The 15,078-nt window shown below is 52.1% G+C and overlaps 2 protein-coding genes across 5 annotated transcripts in view; both read right to left on the bottom strand.

The window, feature by feature from the left end:
* LOC124417251 (C-type lectin domain family 2 member E-like) overlaps positions 1 to 15,078 on the bottom strand; it is a 63,500-nt gene that overhangs the window by 9,919 nt on the left and 38,503 nt on the right. The gene's annotated exons all lie outside the window — the stretch shown is intronic.
* On the bottom strand, positions 7,947 to 14,498 carry MHCY14 (major histocompatibility complex Y, class I heavy chain 14). Of its 4 annotated transcripts, XR_005840165.2 has the most exons (8): positions 14,317 to 14,497; positions 13,960 to 14,220; positions 13,443 to 13,718; positions 13,075 to 13,347; positions 12,892 to 12,993; positions 12,749 to 12,781; positions 12,558 to 12,590; positions 7,947 to 12,385 (listed from the first exon to the last, which is right to left on the bottom strand). XR_005840165.2 is itself a non-coding variant. In XM_040648555.2 (7 exons), exons 1-6 carry the CDS (start codon positions 14,378 to 14,380, stop codon positions 12,777 to 12,779), a joined length of 981 nt encoding a protein of 326 aa, XP_040504489.1. In that variant the 5' UTR covers positions 14,381 to 14,498; the 3' UTR covers positions 7,947 to 12,385; positions 12,749 to 12,776. The 4 variants fall into 4 exon arrangements, 3 of the variants coding, with proteins under 3 accessions (XP_040504489.1, XP_046757381.1, NP_001380674.2); XM_040648555.2 differs by lacking the exon at positions 12,558 to 12,590 and having other exon boundaries at positions 14,317 to 14,498; XM_046901425.1 differs by having other exon boundaries at positions 7,947 to 12,590.

The following is a 15,078-nucleotide window of genomic DNA, read 5'->3' as shown; positions in this document are numbered from 1 at the left end:
CGTCAGAGACAGTCTGAAGCCTGTGATGTAGAAGTGGGATACAGGTGAAAAAGGTATCCAGTATTTGAGGGAAATAGCTGTGGTGGGAATGGTGTATGACCCTAACTTTGCTCCTAATGATCCACGCCAAGGTCATGATCCGGAGAGAGTGAGAACGATGCCTGATATATGGCAGAAACTCACAAGAACAGCACCAGAAAGGTACACCCCTACACCAGCAGCAACGTTTGACGGATACGATGGCCAACAGAGAAGACCCCCAGTTTTGGAATTAATTCTTACACTTCAAAACGATGAACAAGATCTACCCCCAACTCACGCTTCCATTTCAGCCATCTCAGAATTAGCAAACAGACTGGATGAAGTACAAGAGCAAGTGTCTCTGTTGATTAATCGTGACGAACCCGTAGTAGTATCAGAAACGTTTGATGAAGATCAGGATAAGCAAAGGGGCCTAATGAAAGAACTGATCAAGCTAATGAAAATCCACTTAATTAAAGGGGATGGACCCTTCTCCTCACCCGCATCATCAAAAATCTCAGCTACTGAAGGCAAATTCTTTCCTGCTCAAATGAGGAACATTGTAGGATTGCACTGCGTATTGCCTTGTGGCGTCACCTCAGTGACCACAGAGAAGACATGAGGAAGTGGCATGACCACACTACTCCTGTACTGCGAGCACGGGTGAGAGAATTACAGAACTAATCAACCAGCGGTGTAGTTGCTCCAGTTACCACAGGTAATGAATAGAGGGGCCCTGCCCTCAGTCAGGGAGGGAGAGGGATAACAGAGTTTATTGGAATGCACGGATCCGATGGCCTGGCACATCAGAACCACAGAAATATAAGGCCCTGGTGGATACCGGTGCACAGTCCACTCCAATGCCCTCGAGTCAGGAAGGACGGAATCAATCCGTATTTCTGGAGTGACTGGGGGCTCTCAAGAACTGACTGTGTTGGAGGCCAAAATAAGCCTCACTGGTAAAGACTGGCAAAAACACCGTATTGTGACTGGCCCAGGGGCTCCATGCACGCTGGGTATCGATTCCCTCAGAAGGGGGCATTTCAAGGATCCCAAGGGGTATCGATGGGCCTTTGGAATAGCTGCTGTAGATACAGACAACATTCAGCAGCTGTCTGTTTTGCCTGGCCTGTCAGAAGATCCGTCTGTTGTGGGGTTGCTGCGAGTAAAAGAGCAGCAGGTACCGATTGCCACAAAAGCAGTGCACAGACGGCAGCACTGCACCAACAGGGACTCCTTGCTCCCCATTCATAAGTTGATTTGTCAGCTAGAGAGCCAAGGAGTGATCAGCAGAAGCCACTCTCCTTTTAACAGCCCCATATGGCCAGTGCGTAAAGCCAGTGGAGAACGGAGGCTAACGGTAGACTACCGTGGCCTGAATGAAATCGCACCCCCGCTGAGTGCTGCTGTGCCGGACATGTTAGAACTGCAATATGAACTGGAGTCAAAAGCAGCCAAGTGGTATGCCACCAGTGACATTGCTAATGCCTTCTTTTCCATTCCTCTGGCCACAGAATGCAGGCCACAATTTGCCTTCAGCTGGAGGGGCACTCAGTCTACTTGGAACCGTTTGCCCCAGGGGTGGAAACACAGCCCAACCATTTGCCATGGGTTAATCCAAACTGTGCTGGAACAGTCAGTGCTCCTGAGCACCTGCAGTACATTGCTGTATCGCCCCACACAACAATGCCATCAGAGAACGTTTTTTGAGAAAGGAGAGCAAATAAGCCAGACCCTTCTGCAAGCTGGTTTTGCTATCAAGTGAAGCAAAGTGAAAGGACCTGCCCAGGAGAGTCGGTTCCTAGGCAGAAAGTGGCAAGATGGGCGCCGTCACATCCCAGCAGATGTGATGGACAAAATCACTGCCGTGTCTCCGCCCATTAGTAAGAAAGAGACACAATCTTTTCTGGGTGTAGTGGGCTTTTGGAGGATGCATGTTCCAAACTATAGCCTTATTGTAAGCCCCCTGTATCAGGTGACGCGGAAGAAGAATGATTTTACATGGGGTCCTGAACAGCAGCAGGCTTTTGAGCAGATCAAACATGAGATAGCCCGTGCCATGGCCCTGGGGCCAGTACGGACGGGACAAGATGTAAAGAACATCCTCTACACTGCTGCTGGAGAGAAAGGTCCCACCTGGAGCTTGTGGCAAAGAAGCTCAGGGGAGACCCGAGGCCGACCCCTGGGATTCCGGAGTCGAGCATACAGGGGGTCTGAAGAGTGTTACACCCCAACTGAGAAGGAAATCTTAGCCGCGTATGAGGGGGTTAGGGCTGCTTCCGAAGTAGTCGGTACGAGACGCAGCTCCTCCTGGCACCTCGACTGCCGGTGCTGAACTGGATGTTTAAAGGAAAGATTCCCTCCACCCATCATGCTACTGATGCCACTTGGAGCAAGTGGATCGCACTGATTACACAACAAGCTCGAATGGGGAACTTCAGTCATCCAGGAATCTTAGAGGTGATCATGGACTGGCCTGAAGGTAAAAAGTTTGAAACATCACCAGGAGAAGAGGTATCACGTGCCAAAGAGGCCCCACCATATAATGAACTACCAGGAAATGAAAAGAAATATGCCCTGTTCACAGATGGATCGTGTCGTATTGTTGGGAAGTATCGCAGATGGAAAGCTGCTGTGTGGAGCCCCACACGACAAGTTGCAGAGGCCACTGAAGGAAAAGGAGAATCAAGTCAGTTTGCAGAGGTCAAGGCTGTCCAACTAGCCTTAGATGTCGCTGAACGGGAGGGGTGGCCAGTGCTTTATCTTTATACTGATTCATGGATGGTGGCGAATGCCTTATGGGGGTGGTTACAGCAGTGGGAGCAAAATAACTGGCAACGGAGAGGTAAACCTATTTGGTCTGCTGAACTGTGGAAAGACATTGCTGCCCGAATGAAGACTATGGTGGTAAAGGTGTGTCATGTAGATGCTCATGTGCCCAAAAGTCGGGCTACGGAAGGACAGAAAAAAAACCATCAGGTAGATCAGGCTGCCAAAATTGAGGTGGCTCAAATAGACTTGGACTGGCAGAACAAGGGTGAATTATTTCTAGCTCGGTGGGCCTATGAGACCTCGGGCCATCAAGGGAGAGATGCAACATATAAATGGGCTAGAAACTGAGGGGTGGACTTAACTATGGATGCTATTGCACAAGTTATTCATGACTGTGAAACATGCGCCATAATCAAACAAGCCAAGAGGATGAAACCTCTCTGGGAGGAAGGGCGATGGCAAAAGTATAAATATGGGGAGGCATGGCAGATTGACTATATCACCTTGCCACGATCCTGCAATGGTAAGCGTTATGTGCTCACCATGGTGGAAGCGACCACTGGGTGGCTTGAAACATATGCAGTACCCCATGCTACCGCCAGAAACACCATATTAGGTCTGGAGAAACAAGTTCTGTGGCGACACGGCACCCCAGAAAGAATTGAATCAGATAATGGGACTCATTTTAAAAATTCTCTTAGAAATACTTGGGCCAAAGAACATGGCATTGAATGGATTTATCATATCCCCTATCATGCACCAGCTTCTGGTAAGATTGAACGATACAATGGGTTGTTAAAAACTATGCTGAAGGCAATGGGCGGTGGAACATTGAAGCACTGGGAGAAGCATCTGGCAGAAGCCACCTGGTTGGTCAACACCAGGGGATCTATCAATCGTGATGGTCCCACCCATTCCAGCTCCCTACATACCGTAGAGGAAGATAAGGTCCCTGTAGCACATGGAAAGAGCACGTTGGGAAAAGCAGTTTGGGTCCTTCCAGCCTCTGGAAAGGGCAGACCTCTCCGTGGAACTGTTTTTGCCCAGGGACCTGGCTCCACTTGGTGGGCGATGCAGAAAGATGGGGATGTTCAATGTGTACCACAAGGGAATTTGATGTTGGGGGAGTGCAGTCAGTAGTTCTATGTATATGTATTAAGCATGATATAATGATGTAGAATAAGGGGTGGAAGCATTTGTCACGGAGTTACCTAGATAGATCTGTGCCCGTGACAGGGGGGCAGTAGGCTTGCGGGCCCCCCTCCCCCCTGGCTTCCCAAGAAAAAAATGAAGCGGCAGCAACAATCTAAGAAGGAGAACTTATTTTACTAACTATGATGTTGGGATGCAAGATGACACAATACAATACAATCTAATTGGGAGTAAGGATAATAAACCAAATGAATGAGGGAGAGAGCGAAAGAGCGATAGAGAGGGAGAGGGAGAGAGAGTGAGAGAGTTTCCGAAACCGAAAGCCTTACTTGATGAAGGCGCCCGGCTTGGAAAGCACACCCACTCCTCTCCCGGCAGCAAACAAAAGTGAAGAAGAACCGCGCGCAACCAGATGACGCATCTTCCGTGATGTATCTTCCTTCTCTGACCGTGAGGTCCTCTGGGATACGTAGTTCTTCTCTTTTGTCCATGATGTTATGATGTGGAATACCAATAGTGAAGTTACAAAACCATGACACAAGGTGACCACTGACTTACCATGAGGTGACCATTGGGAACCATGGAGATAATATGGGGGGAGATGGGGTTTGATTGAGGGACAAAGAGGAGGCTATGGGATGGCCATAGGGTAGTTGTGGAGATACACTTGAGTCCCCCAGTCTTCCCTTCATAGTGATCTCACTAGCGTGGGCAGAGCCAGAAGTGACGGATGTCTTCATCTCTGACACTGTGGTGGTGAGCACTCACATGAGGGCCAAATCCAGTGCCCATCCAGGGAAATGCCCAGACATGTCTGCATACACACAGACAGAACTGGTAAAAAGAGGAGATTTTGGTTCAGGCAGTCCATTTCACCCACTGCCTCGAACCTCCTCCTAGTGATAAGGCAAGTAGCTGCACAAGGTGGATCATCTCTTACGACAGGCAGCTGAGCTGCAAAAAGCAGTTAAAAGGCCTTGTGGTATTGGACAGAGGTAGATGGGTGGTTTAACAATACTACTGCAACCATAGACAACAGCGAGGAGGCACCCTGGTCCCTGGTGACTCCCAAAAGCAGAGCTCCACTTCAGGCCTCACCCTGCAGCTTGGAACAAGCAGGGATCTCCTCTAGAGATACCTGCACCTCGTCTGCCTTTTCTTCTCTGACGTGTCTGGTGGGACAGCTCTCACGATTGGAATGCTGACATTTGTTGGAAGGACAGCCCAGCAAGGTGAGGCAATGGAGTTCATAGAATCATTAATGTTGGAAAAGATGCTCTAAGGTCTAGGGCAATCCCCCACCAAAACACGTCACCAAATACTACATCTATCCTTTCCTTAAACATCTCCAGACACGGTGACTTCACCACTTCTTATCTCCCAAGAGAAGAGGCCAAATCCCACCTCACCACAACTTCCTTTCAGGGAGTTGCAGACAGCAACGAGGTCTCCCCTCATTCTCTTCTTCTCCACACTCAACACTTCCCGTTCCCTCAGCTGCTCTCCATAAGATTTACACTACAGACCTCACGGCTCCATTGCCCTTCTCTGGACGCATTCCAGGCCCTCAGCATCCTTCCTGTTGTGAGCGGCCCAACACTGAACACAGCACTTGAGGTGCGGCCTCAGCAGTGCTGAGTACAGAGGGACGATCACCTCCTGCTCCTGCTGGCTGCACTATTGCTGATACAAGCCAGGATGCCATAGGCCTTTTGTCCTCCTGGGCACACTGCTGGCCCACGTTCAGCTGCCTACAGACCAAAGCCCCCTCACGGTTTTATGATTTTTGGTCATCGGTATTCCACATCACAACATCATGTACCACACCGGGAGTTAAAGAGTTAATGCTCCAGTTCCATGGATCCTGGATAGATCTGGGTGTCCTCTTCTCAGAAGGGAAGAACTACATTATACATACCCCAGCGGACTTTGTGTTATTCTGTTTCCATTTGCTGTTCAGACGTAAAGATAAAACTGTTTGCACATCATGAGACGTTCTCTTCTTTCTCTTCTGCTTGGCCTGGCTTGATGTCTCGTCTGCCTCAGCATGAGAGGAAGGCGTTCTCCCTCCCCTTTTCCATTTCTCCCTTTCCCTTTTCCCGGGGCCTGGGTCTGCAAGCACCAAACCGGGCCGAACCAGCCCGTAAATCATTGACAAACCCCCAGGTTTGTTTCCTCTGCTCAGCTTTCCAGCCTCTCTGCCCCCAGCCTGTAGTGATGCCTGGGGTTGTTGTGTCCAGAGTGCAGGACCTGGCACTTGGTCTTTGTGAACTTCAGCCCAATGGCCCCAGCCCATTGGACAGTCTGTCCAGGTCCCTCTGCAGGGCCTTCCTACCCTCAGGCAGATTGACGCTTGCTCCTAACTTGGTGTCATCTGTAAACTTTCTGATGATGCACCCAATGCCCTCATCCAGATCGTCAATAGAGACATTAAACAGGGCAGGACCCAATACTGACCCCTGAGGCACACCAGTGGTGACCGGTCACCAGCTGCATTTATCTCCTTTCACCACCACTCTCTGGGCCTGGCCATTCAGACAGTTCTTTACCCAGCAAAGACTGTACCTGTGCAAACCTCAGGATGCCAGCTTCTCCAAGGGAATACAGTGGGAGAAATTGTCAAAGGCTTTGCTGAAGTCAAGGAAGGCAACGACAACAGCCTTTCCATAATCCACCAGGCAGGTCACTCGATCACAGCAGGAGATCAGGTTGGTCAAGCAGGACCTGCCTTTCATGAACCCATGCTGGCAAAGCCTGATCCCATGCTCTGAGTTGCCCTTCCCTTCTTCCTCGGGACATAAACTCTCTTTAACACACGCTGGAACACATCTTGTTTCCAGGGAGCGCTCCCTGCCGGCTGCACCGCACCACCCGTCAGGGGAAGGAGTACGCTCTCTGGGGCACTCGCAGGCTCTGTCTCCTGCGAGGGTGTGCGGGTAGCTAAGGAGGCAGGAACTGAAAGTGAAGCTCCGCACAAACTCGGGGCACTATTGTGGACTGTCTCCTCTGTGGATGTGCTTGTGGGAGCTGAGTTTAGAACTGCCGCTAAAGCTCTTTCCACACTCACAGCACTGGTAGGGTCTCTCTCCTGCGTGGATTCGTTGGTGGACAATCCAGTAGGAAGAGGTTTTGAAGCTCTTCTCACACTCAGAGCACTCGTAGGGTCTCTCTCCTGTGTGGACACGCTGGTGGTAGCTGAAGCCAGAACTGCCACAGGAGTAGCAGCAGCAGCCACTTTTGCCTCCACCCTCATAGTCTTAAGCATATTAATCACGATTCGCCAGGGAGAGCCTAGGGCTGGAGCATCCTTCGTCTTGCCCTGAAGGACTCCGTCCCACATACAGTCCCCAATTTCGCAACTTCTTCCACTATGAAAATGAGCGGAGGAGCCTTCAAGAACCCCTGTTCTGAGCCCACGTTATAAGCTTAGCTAGGTCTTTGTCCTTCACTGTCTCCCCTCGCTTAGCGAGGATACTGAGAAGCAGTGTCAGTGCTGCTGCAAATTCCACATCCATGCTAGCAGCAAGTGGCGGAGGAGGAAGCTGCGCAATCTTCCTACCCGAGTGGCCGCCCATCCTGGCACACGGCACTCACCCCACCGCGGGTCAAATTCGACGTGTGTCTGGCACACAACGCTCTGAGCTGCCGCCTTCTCGGCATGGAGCTTACCCGCTGCATCCTTCCCTGCTCTCGTTGCCTTCCGTGTCAAACCACTGTGGCAACTCTCGAGCATCCCGCTGCCTCCACGTCGAACCGCTGTGGCAACTTGTGCGGCTTTCCCGGGTCCCTGTTCGGGCGCCACTTCAAGGAAGGCGGCCTGAATGAATCCACGCGTCTTCACAGAAGTACTGGTGGAAACTCCTCTAATCCTTTATTGCCCGAATCAGCTCATACTTATACAGAAATACAGGGTACACACGGCAACTTATAATTGGTTAGCACACAGAAATCACGCGTCTTGCTTGCTAGCTATTGGTACAGCATTCATCATCACACGGTACTTTTCACTGTTCTTCACATTCCACTGTCTTGATCTCTTCCCAGGCTAGCTACCCCCTTATCTTAAGTGAAGCCTCAGTTTGTCTTCCTGCTTTGACAGCTTCAAGGTCTCACAGACTGGGTTATGCACATAGCACTCAAGCTCACAACTGCTTGCTCCCTGAGCCACGCTCCTACAGGCTATAGTTTGGAACGCGCATTCTCCAAAAGCCCACCACACCCAGAAAAGATTGTGTCTCTTTCTTACTAATGGGCGGAGACACGGCAGTGATTTTGTCCATCACATCTGCTGGGATGTGACGGCGCCCATCTTGCCACTTTCTACCTAGGAACCGACTCTCCTGCGCAGGTCCTTTCACTTTGCTTCGCTTGATAGCAAAACCAGCTTGCAGAAGGGTCTGGCTTATTTGCTCTCCTTTCTCAAAAACGTTCTCTGCTGTATCACCCCACAGAATGATGCTATCAATGTACTGCAGGTGCTCAGGAGCACTGCCCTGTTCCAGTACAGTTTGGATTAACCCATGGCAAATGGTTGGGCTGTGTTTCCACCCCTGGGGCAAACGGTTCGAAGTAGACTGAGCGCCCCTCCAGCTGAAGGCAAATTGCGGCCTGCATTCTGTGGCCAGAGGAATGGAAAAGAAGGCATTAGCGATGTCACTGGTGGCATATACCACTTGGCTGCTTTTGACTCCAGTTCATATTGCAGTTCTAACATGTCCGGCACAGCAGCACTCAGTGGGGGTGTGACTTCATTCAGGCCACGGTAGTCTACCGTCAGCCTCCGTTCTCCACTGGCTTTACGCACTGGCCATATGGGGCTGTTAAAAGGAGAGTGGCTTCTGCTGATCACTCCTTGGCTCTCTAGCTGACAAATCAACTTATGAATGCGGAGCAAGGAGTCCCTGTTGGTGCAGTGCTGCCATCTGTGCACTGCTTTTGTGGCAATCGGTACCTGCTGCTCATTTACTCGCAGCAACCCCACAACAGACGGATCTTCTGACAGGCCAGGCAAAACAGACAGCTGCTGAATGTTGTCTGTATCTACAGCAGCTATTCCAAAGGCCCATCGATACCCCTTGGGATCCTTGAAATGCCCCCTTCTGAGGGAATTGATACCCAGCGTGCATGGAGCCCCTGGGCCAGTCACAATAGGGTGTTTTTGCCAGTCTTTACCAGTGAGGCTTATTTCGGCCTCCAACACAGTCAGTTCTTGAGAGCCCCCAGTCACTCCAGAAATACGGATTGATTCTGTCCTTCATGACTTGAGGGCATTGGAGTGGACTGTGCACCGGTATCCACCAGAGCCTTATATTTCTGTGGTTCTGATGTGCCAGGCCATCGGATCTGCGCAGTCCAATAAACTCTGTTATCCCTCTCCCTCCCTGACTGAGGGCAGGGCCCCTCTATTCATTACCTGTGGTAACTGGAGCAACTACACCACTGGTTGATTAGTTCTGTAATTCTCTGACCCGCGCTCGCAGTACAGGAGTAGTGTGGTCATGCCACTTCCTCATGTCTTCTCTGTGGTCACTGAGGTGACGCCACAAGGCAATCCACAATGCAATCCTACAATGTTCCTCATTTGAGCAGGAAAGAATTTGCCTTCAGTAGCCGAGATTTTTGATGATGCGGGTGAGGAGAAGGGTCCATCCCCTTTAATTAAGTGGATTTTCATTAGCTTGATCAGTTCTTTCATTAGGCCCCTTTGCTTATCCTGATCTTCATCAAACGTTTCTGATACTACTACGGGTTCGTCACGATTAATCAACAGAGACACTTGCTCTTGTACTTCATCCAGTCTGTTTGCTCATTCTGAGATGGCTGAAATGGAAGCGTGCGTTGGGGGTAGATCTTGTTCATCATTTTGAAGTGTAAGAATTAATTCCAAAACTGGGGGTCTTCTCTGTTGGTCCTCGTATCTGTCAAACGTTGCTGCTGGTGTAGTGGTGTATCTTTCTGGTGCTGTTCTTGTGAGTTTCTGCCATATATCAGGCGTCGTCCTCACTCTCTCCAGATCATGACCTTGGCGTGGATCATTAGGAGCAAAATTAGGGTCATACACTATTCCCACCACAGCTATTTCCCTCAAATACTGGATACCTTTTTCAGCTGTATCCCACTTCTACATCACAGGCTTCAGACTGTCTCTGATGGGATGTCTTTCCCTGACGGCTACTAACATTCGTTCCCAGAGGGTGGTGGCTCCATCCAAACATCTACTAATCCCTCTGTCAATAGATGAGTCTTTGGCAATGCCTCCTAGTTGGCGGGCTTCGTTACCATCCAGAGACAAGCTACTGGCCCCGCCGTCCCAACAGCGAAGCAACCAGGTGACAAGGGTTTTGTTCGGATGCCGTGTAAACTCTTTCCTTGAGCCTTGGATTTCAGTCATCTTCAGAGGTCGGCAAACAGAAATAGAGACTTCCTCTTCATCACTCGCCTCTCCGTGTCTCTTGGTTTTTGCTTTTGCCTTTCGTGGCTCTGAGGAGGCCCCCTGGCCTGGATCTTCCTCTACCTCCTCCTCCGCTGCTGCTGCTTCTTTTTTCCATTCCAGACGCGTGGACACCCACTTCCATTTCTTGCCTTCCACAGGGGCAGCTGACACTGCTACTGGTGTCTCCTGTGACTGATCAGATTTGACTTGGAGATTTCCCCCTTTGGCTTCAACCTCTGCTTGGAAACTCTCTCTCTCCAGAATAGTATTACATAGAGCACGGTAAGCACAAGCCAAGCCCCAAATAAGCCGTACCTCCTTCGATCTATCTGAGCCGCACCATCCCTGACTCAAATACTGGCTTCGTTTCCTGGGATCCCACAGGTGTTCAAGAGTGGAGTGCCATGACATTGTGGGTCCCCACGCTTCTAAGATTTCTCCTAAACCTCTCCATATTCCCTGCCAGTCAGCATTCTCTGGTTTTGGAGGAGACTTCTTCCACATAACACAAATGGAGAAGAATACATTCCAGGAGATTGAAAACGTGCACGTGAGTATGAGCTCCAGATCGGCAGTTGAAAAAACGTGTGACAAACTGAGAAGGAAGGCTGGAAACTGGTTTGAAAGTGTCAAACTTAAAATGATACCACATTGCATAAAGGTACCAGGCAGGTGTCTCCATCAGGGCCCTTATTTGGTTATATATGAACACAATTCCACAGCACGAAATCATGATGTTAATTATAGGCCAATAATTTCCCAAGATCATGATTGTCCTTCATCCCTTATACAACGCTCCTGCAATAAAGAGCAGACCCATAGCTGGTAGCTGCTAAAATGGGGGAAAAACAACAACAACAACAACTACTGGGTACAGTGTCCGGAGTTCGGCAGACTGCCCAGACTATAATCTCATCTATGAAGGTCACACTAGCACTGCCTTGCAGTCTGGCAGTCTCCGGCTTAAAGAAATCCTTTCTTTTCTCTGTTAGCGTTAAAAGCTTCAGATTGCCCGCATTCTCCACCAAAAGCTGTCACGGGGTTATCTAGCTCAATCTAGATCAATCTATGCCCATGACGGGGCGGCAGTGGGCCCGTGGGCCCCCTGGCACCCAAGAATGGGAAAGGAAAAGGGACAGGGGCAGGGGAATGGGAGCTGGGCTCATAGAGGGAAAAAGAACAGAGCAGTGGCAACAATCTAAGGTGGAAAACTTATTTTACTAACCGTGATATTGGAATGCAAGATAACACAATATAATACAATCGAATTGAAAGTACGGGTTATAAATAATATAAAATAAGAGAAAGCTTCCAAAACCGAAAGGTCTGCTTGAATGAAGGTGCACAGCTCGGAAGCACACCCAGCACTCTGCGTGGCTGCCGGAGAGAGAGTGTGAGCCTGATCACGGAACTCATATCCCGTGATTTCAGTGCCGTATCTTCCCTCTCTGACCGTGAGGTCCTCTGGGATACACAGTTCTTCTTCTCTTTCGAGAAGCAGGTATCTGGATCGTTGTCAGTCCACAGAACCGGACTATTAACCCTGTAATTACCCGGGCTGTCCATGATGCTATGATGTGGAATACCAATGGCAAAATTACAAAACCATGCCAGCTTGGCTCAAAGCCTGGTCAGCAGCATCCATACAAGGCATGAGCTGCCCAACAAGGTTTTGAAGCTAATGGCTGACTACAATGAGCACAGCGCTGAGAGCTGCTTTTCACAAAGAAAGCAGCTGAACAAAGTTGAGACTGGGGCATTCCGACCTGGGTACAATTGGCACAGGCACCAGGTAAGATAATCCTACATGGTAGGAGAGCGCCTAGCACAGGGCAGAACCCATGTGCTAACTGTTGGAAACAGTGTGTGAGCAGGGGAGCACACACTGCGTCAGCCCGAGGAGATGCAGGAAGTTGAGCAAACACAGATACACACACCCACAAACTCCAAACACATGCATGCAGGGCTGGCTGAAGTAGCACAGCACTCAGATGGAAAGTTCACTTCCTGTGGGGGTGAGAAGAGATGGTATCATGTGGGCCACGTCCCTGTCCCGACTCACCACCCTGGGGGTTCTCCAGGGAGTGCTGGACCCAGTATTGTCCCGGACGTGAGTCCAACAGGGAAGTGGGACCACTCCAACCACAGAGATCCCTCCTGAGCCCATTCCACACTATACCTGTGGCCGAGCCACTGGATACCCCATCGTGGCCTGCAAGGGAGGGTGAGCCGTGAGCCCTGGCTCTGTGCTCGCTGTGGGGCACGGAGCATCATGCCACCACCACCACTGTGACCCCAAAAGCAACGAGGGGCCCCAGAGTGCCCTGACCCCAAGCACTGGCAGGGTAAAGCGCTGCCCTTGGCACTCACCTGGCGCTGCTTCATAACCCTTCTTCTCCTACCCTGCAGACAGAAGGAAGTGCCAGCATTGGGCTCATGTCAGAGCACAGGCACTCCGAAGGGGGTCCAGGGCCCTGCAGCCCCTGCATTCCCCCACAGCCCTCTGCCTTTACCTGACTTGCTCTTCCACACCACCAATCCAACGACAGCAGCGATGACAGCCACAATGGCAACGACCGCCCCGGCCACAATGGGGATCAGGTTGGGCAGCGGTTCTGGGGGAGAGCGGTGTTGTCAGGAAAGGAAGGGGTGGCCCCAAAACCCCCCAGCCCCACACACCACGCTGCCAGGCTCACCCCACAAAAAGAGGCCGGGCTGGGGCAGGCTGGCATGCTCCACACGGCACTGGTACTTGTCCCCATCCTCTGGCAGCACATTGATGACAGCCGAGGCATAGTAGGTGCCATCCCTATTGGGCATGATGCCCCCCCAGTGGGTCTCCTGGTCCCGAACCATGCCGTCCTTCATCCAGCTGATGGCGATGGGCCGCGGGTAGAAGCCATAAGCGCGGCAGGATAAAGTCAGGATCCCGTCGGTCTCCTTCCCCCACACTCGCACCTTGGGCCGCTCTGCAGATGAGTGACGTTGTGGACCGGGCTGAGCACCCCACACTGAGCCCCTGCCTCATACCCAGCCCAGCCCCACGTCCCCCTCCCATCTTCACCTCTCCTTTTCAGTGCTGCCTTCCCATGCTCCAGGTATCTCCTCAAGTTCTGAACGCAGACAGTCCCCAGCTCATGCTTCCATCTCTCAGCATACGTCCCTTCCTCCTCCCATCTCCTCTTGGTGATTTCTGCCACTGGGTCTGCCGCAGTGAACGTCATTGTGTCCATATCAAAGGCGAGGAAGTCCCTCCCATCAAATGCATACTGATCGTACCCTCGGATGCTGCCGTCCTCCAGGATGTCACAGCCAAACATCTTCTGCAGCGTGTGAGACCCTGAGGCACAGCCAGGGCAGGGGCTGAAGGGCTTCTTGGGCTGTGGGGTGTGCTGGGATGGGGTGGGTGGGTTCAAGTACGGAGAAGCCCAGGGACAGTGCCACCACACATGGACAGCCCAGCACATCCGGGTGTGGGGTAAGGCCAGAGTTCAGTGGGGCTGGCGGACGCCTCATGGATCCCCTGCCACACGGAGTCCCCATCCCAGCAACATCACACTGCACCTTTCCACCGCGCTTACCTCCACTTTTGTTGTAGTGCACCTGCAGCCTGCCCAGGAACCCGCAGAAAACCAGCTCAACGTCGCGCGCCTTCTGGGTCTGTGTGTCCCAGTGCTCCCGGTCCTCCTGCGGCAGCATCTCTGCGATGGGGTGCACCCATCGGCTGTTACTGTCGTACTTCCCGAAGAGTTCGCCATCCACGTACCCGACGATCACGAACTGCGGCATCCCGGGGCCGGGATCCGTCATCCTGGTCTTGAAGTAGCGCATAGAGTGCGACCCTGCGGGGACAGACGGCGTCGGAGCCGTGAGCCGCGGGTGGGGGTCCCGCGGACGCAGCCCCGGCGTCGGGGGCAGACCGATCCCGCAGTACACACCACACGCCACCATGCCCAGGGCGCCCAGCAGCAGCCCCAGCACCACCACCTCGCTCGGAGCCATCGCACCGCTCGGCGCCCCTCCACTCCGCGGACACCCCAGGCTCCTCTCCGCGTCCCCATTGGTGCCTCCGCCCCTTTCGGCCAATGGAGTTCGGGAGCGCGGGCGACGTCACCGGGTGCCAGGCAGATCTCGCTACCGAATGGTGAAGGGGTGGGGAGGAAAAGGGAAGGGAAGGGAAGGGAAGGGAAGGGAAGGGAAGGGAAGGGAAGGGAAGGGAAGGGAAGGGAAGGGAAGGGAAGGGAAGGGAAGGGAAGGGAAGGGAAGGGAAGGGAAGGGAAGGGAAGGGAAGGGAAGGGAAGGGAAGGGAAGGGAAGGGAAGGGAAGGGAAGGGAAGGGAAGGGAAGGGAAGGGAAGGGAAGGGAAGGGAAGGGAAGGGAAGGGAAGGGAAGGGAAGGGAAGGGAAGGGAAGGGAAGGGAAGTTGTCTATTACAGCGCAGCTGCGGAAAGCAATGGGAACAGCCCCAGTGTCGGGCACATGGAACACTCCTCCCACCAAGGATGGCTTGTGTGTAGATAGGCACAGAGACCCCCAGGGTGGAAAGGATCACCACTGATCCCCAACCCTCCGTGCCCCTGAGCCGTGTCCCCACTGCAACTCCTCCACAGATGGAGAGTAATCTATGAGAGAGCTTCCACAGTGCAGCTGCCACAATGGGGAATGGTCCCGAGGGCAGCGGTTATGAGCAGCACCTGAGCTC

Source organism: Gallus gallus, chromosome 16, assembly GCF_016699485.2.
Source record: "Gallus gallus isolate bGalGal1 chromosome 16, bGalGal1.mat.broiler.GRCg7b, whole genome shotgun sequence".
In the NCBI taxonomy this organism is placed as follows: Eukaryota; Metazoa; Chordata; class Aves; order Galliformes; family Phasianidae; genus Gallus; species Gallus gallus.
Note: the sequence above shows the minus strand (reverse complement) of the source record. Positions and strands in the feature narration are given on the sequence as shown.

What these genes read in the sequence shown, in the direction of transcription:
- MHCY14 (XM_040648555.2), bottom strand. Translation starts at nt 14,380, where the DNA reads ATGGCTCCGAGCGAGGTGGTGGTGCTGGGGCTGCTGCTGGGCGCCCTG. An exon ending in GCACTACAACAAAAGTGGAG is followed by an intron (nt 13,719 to 13,959) that starts GTAAGCGCGGTG and finishes GCTGTGCCTCAG; the next exon opens with GGTCTCACACGCTGCAGAAG. An exon ending in GCCCGGCCTCTTTTTGTGGG is followed by an intron (nt 12,994 to 13,074) that starts GTGAGCCTGGCA and finishes GCTCTCCCCCAG; the next exon opens with AACCGCTGCCCAACCTGATC.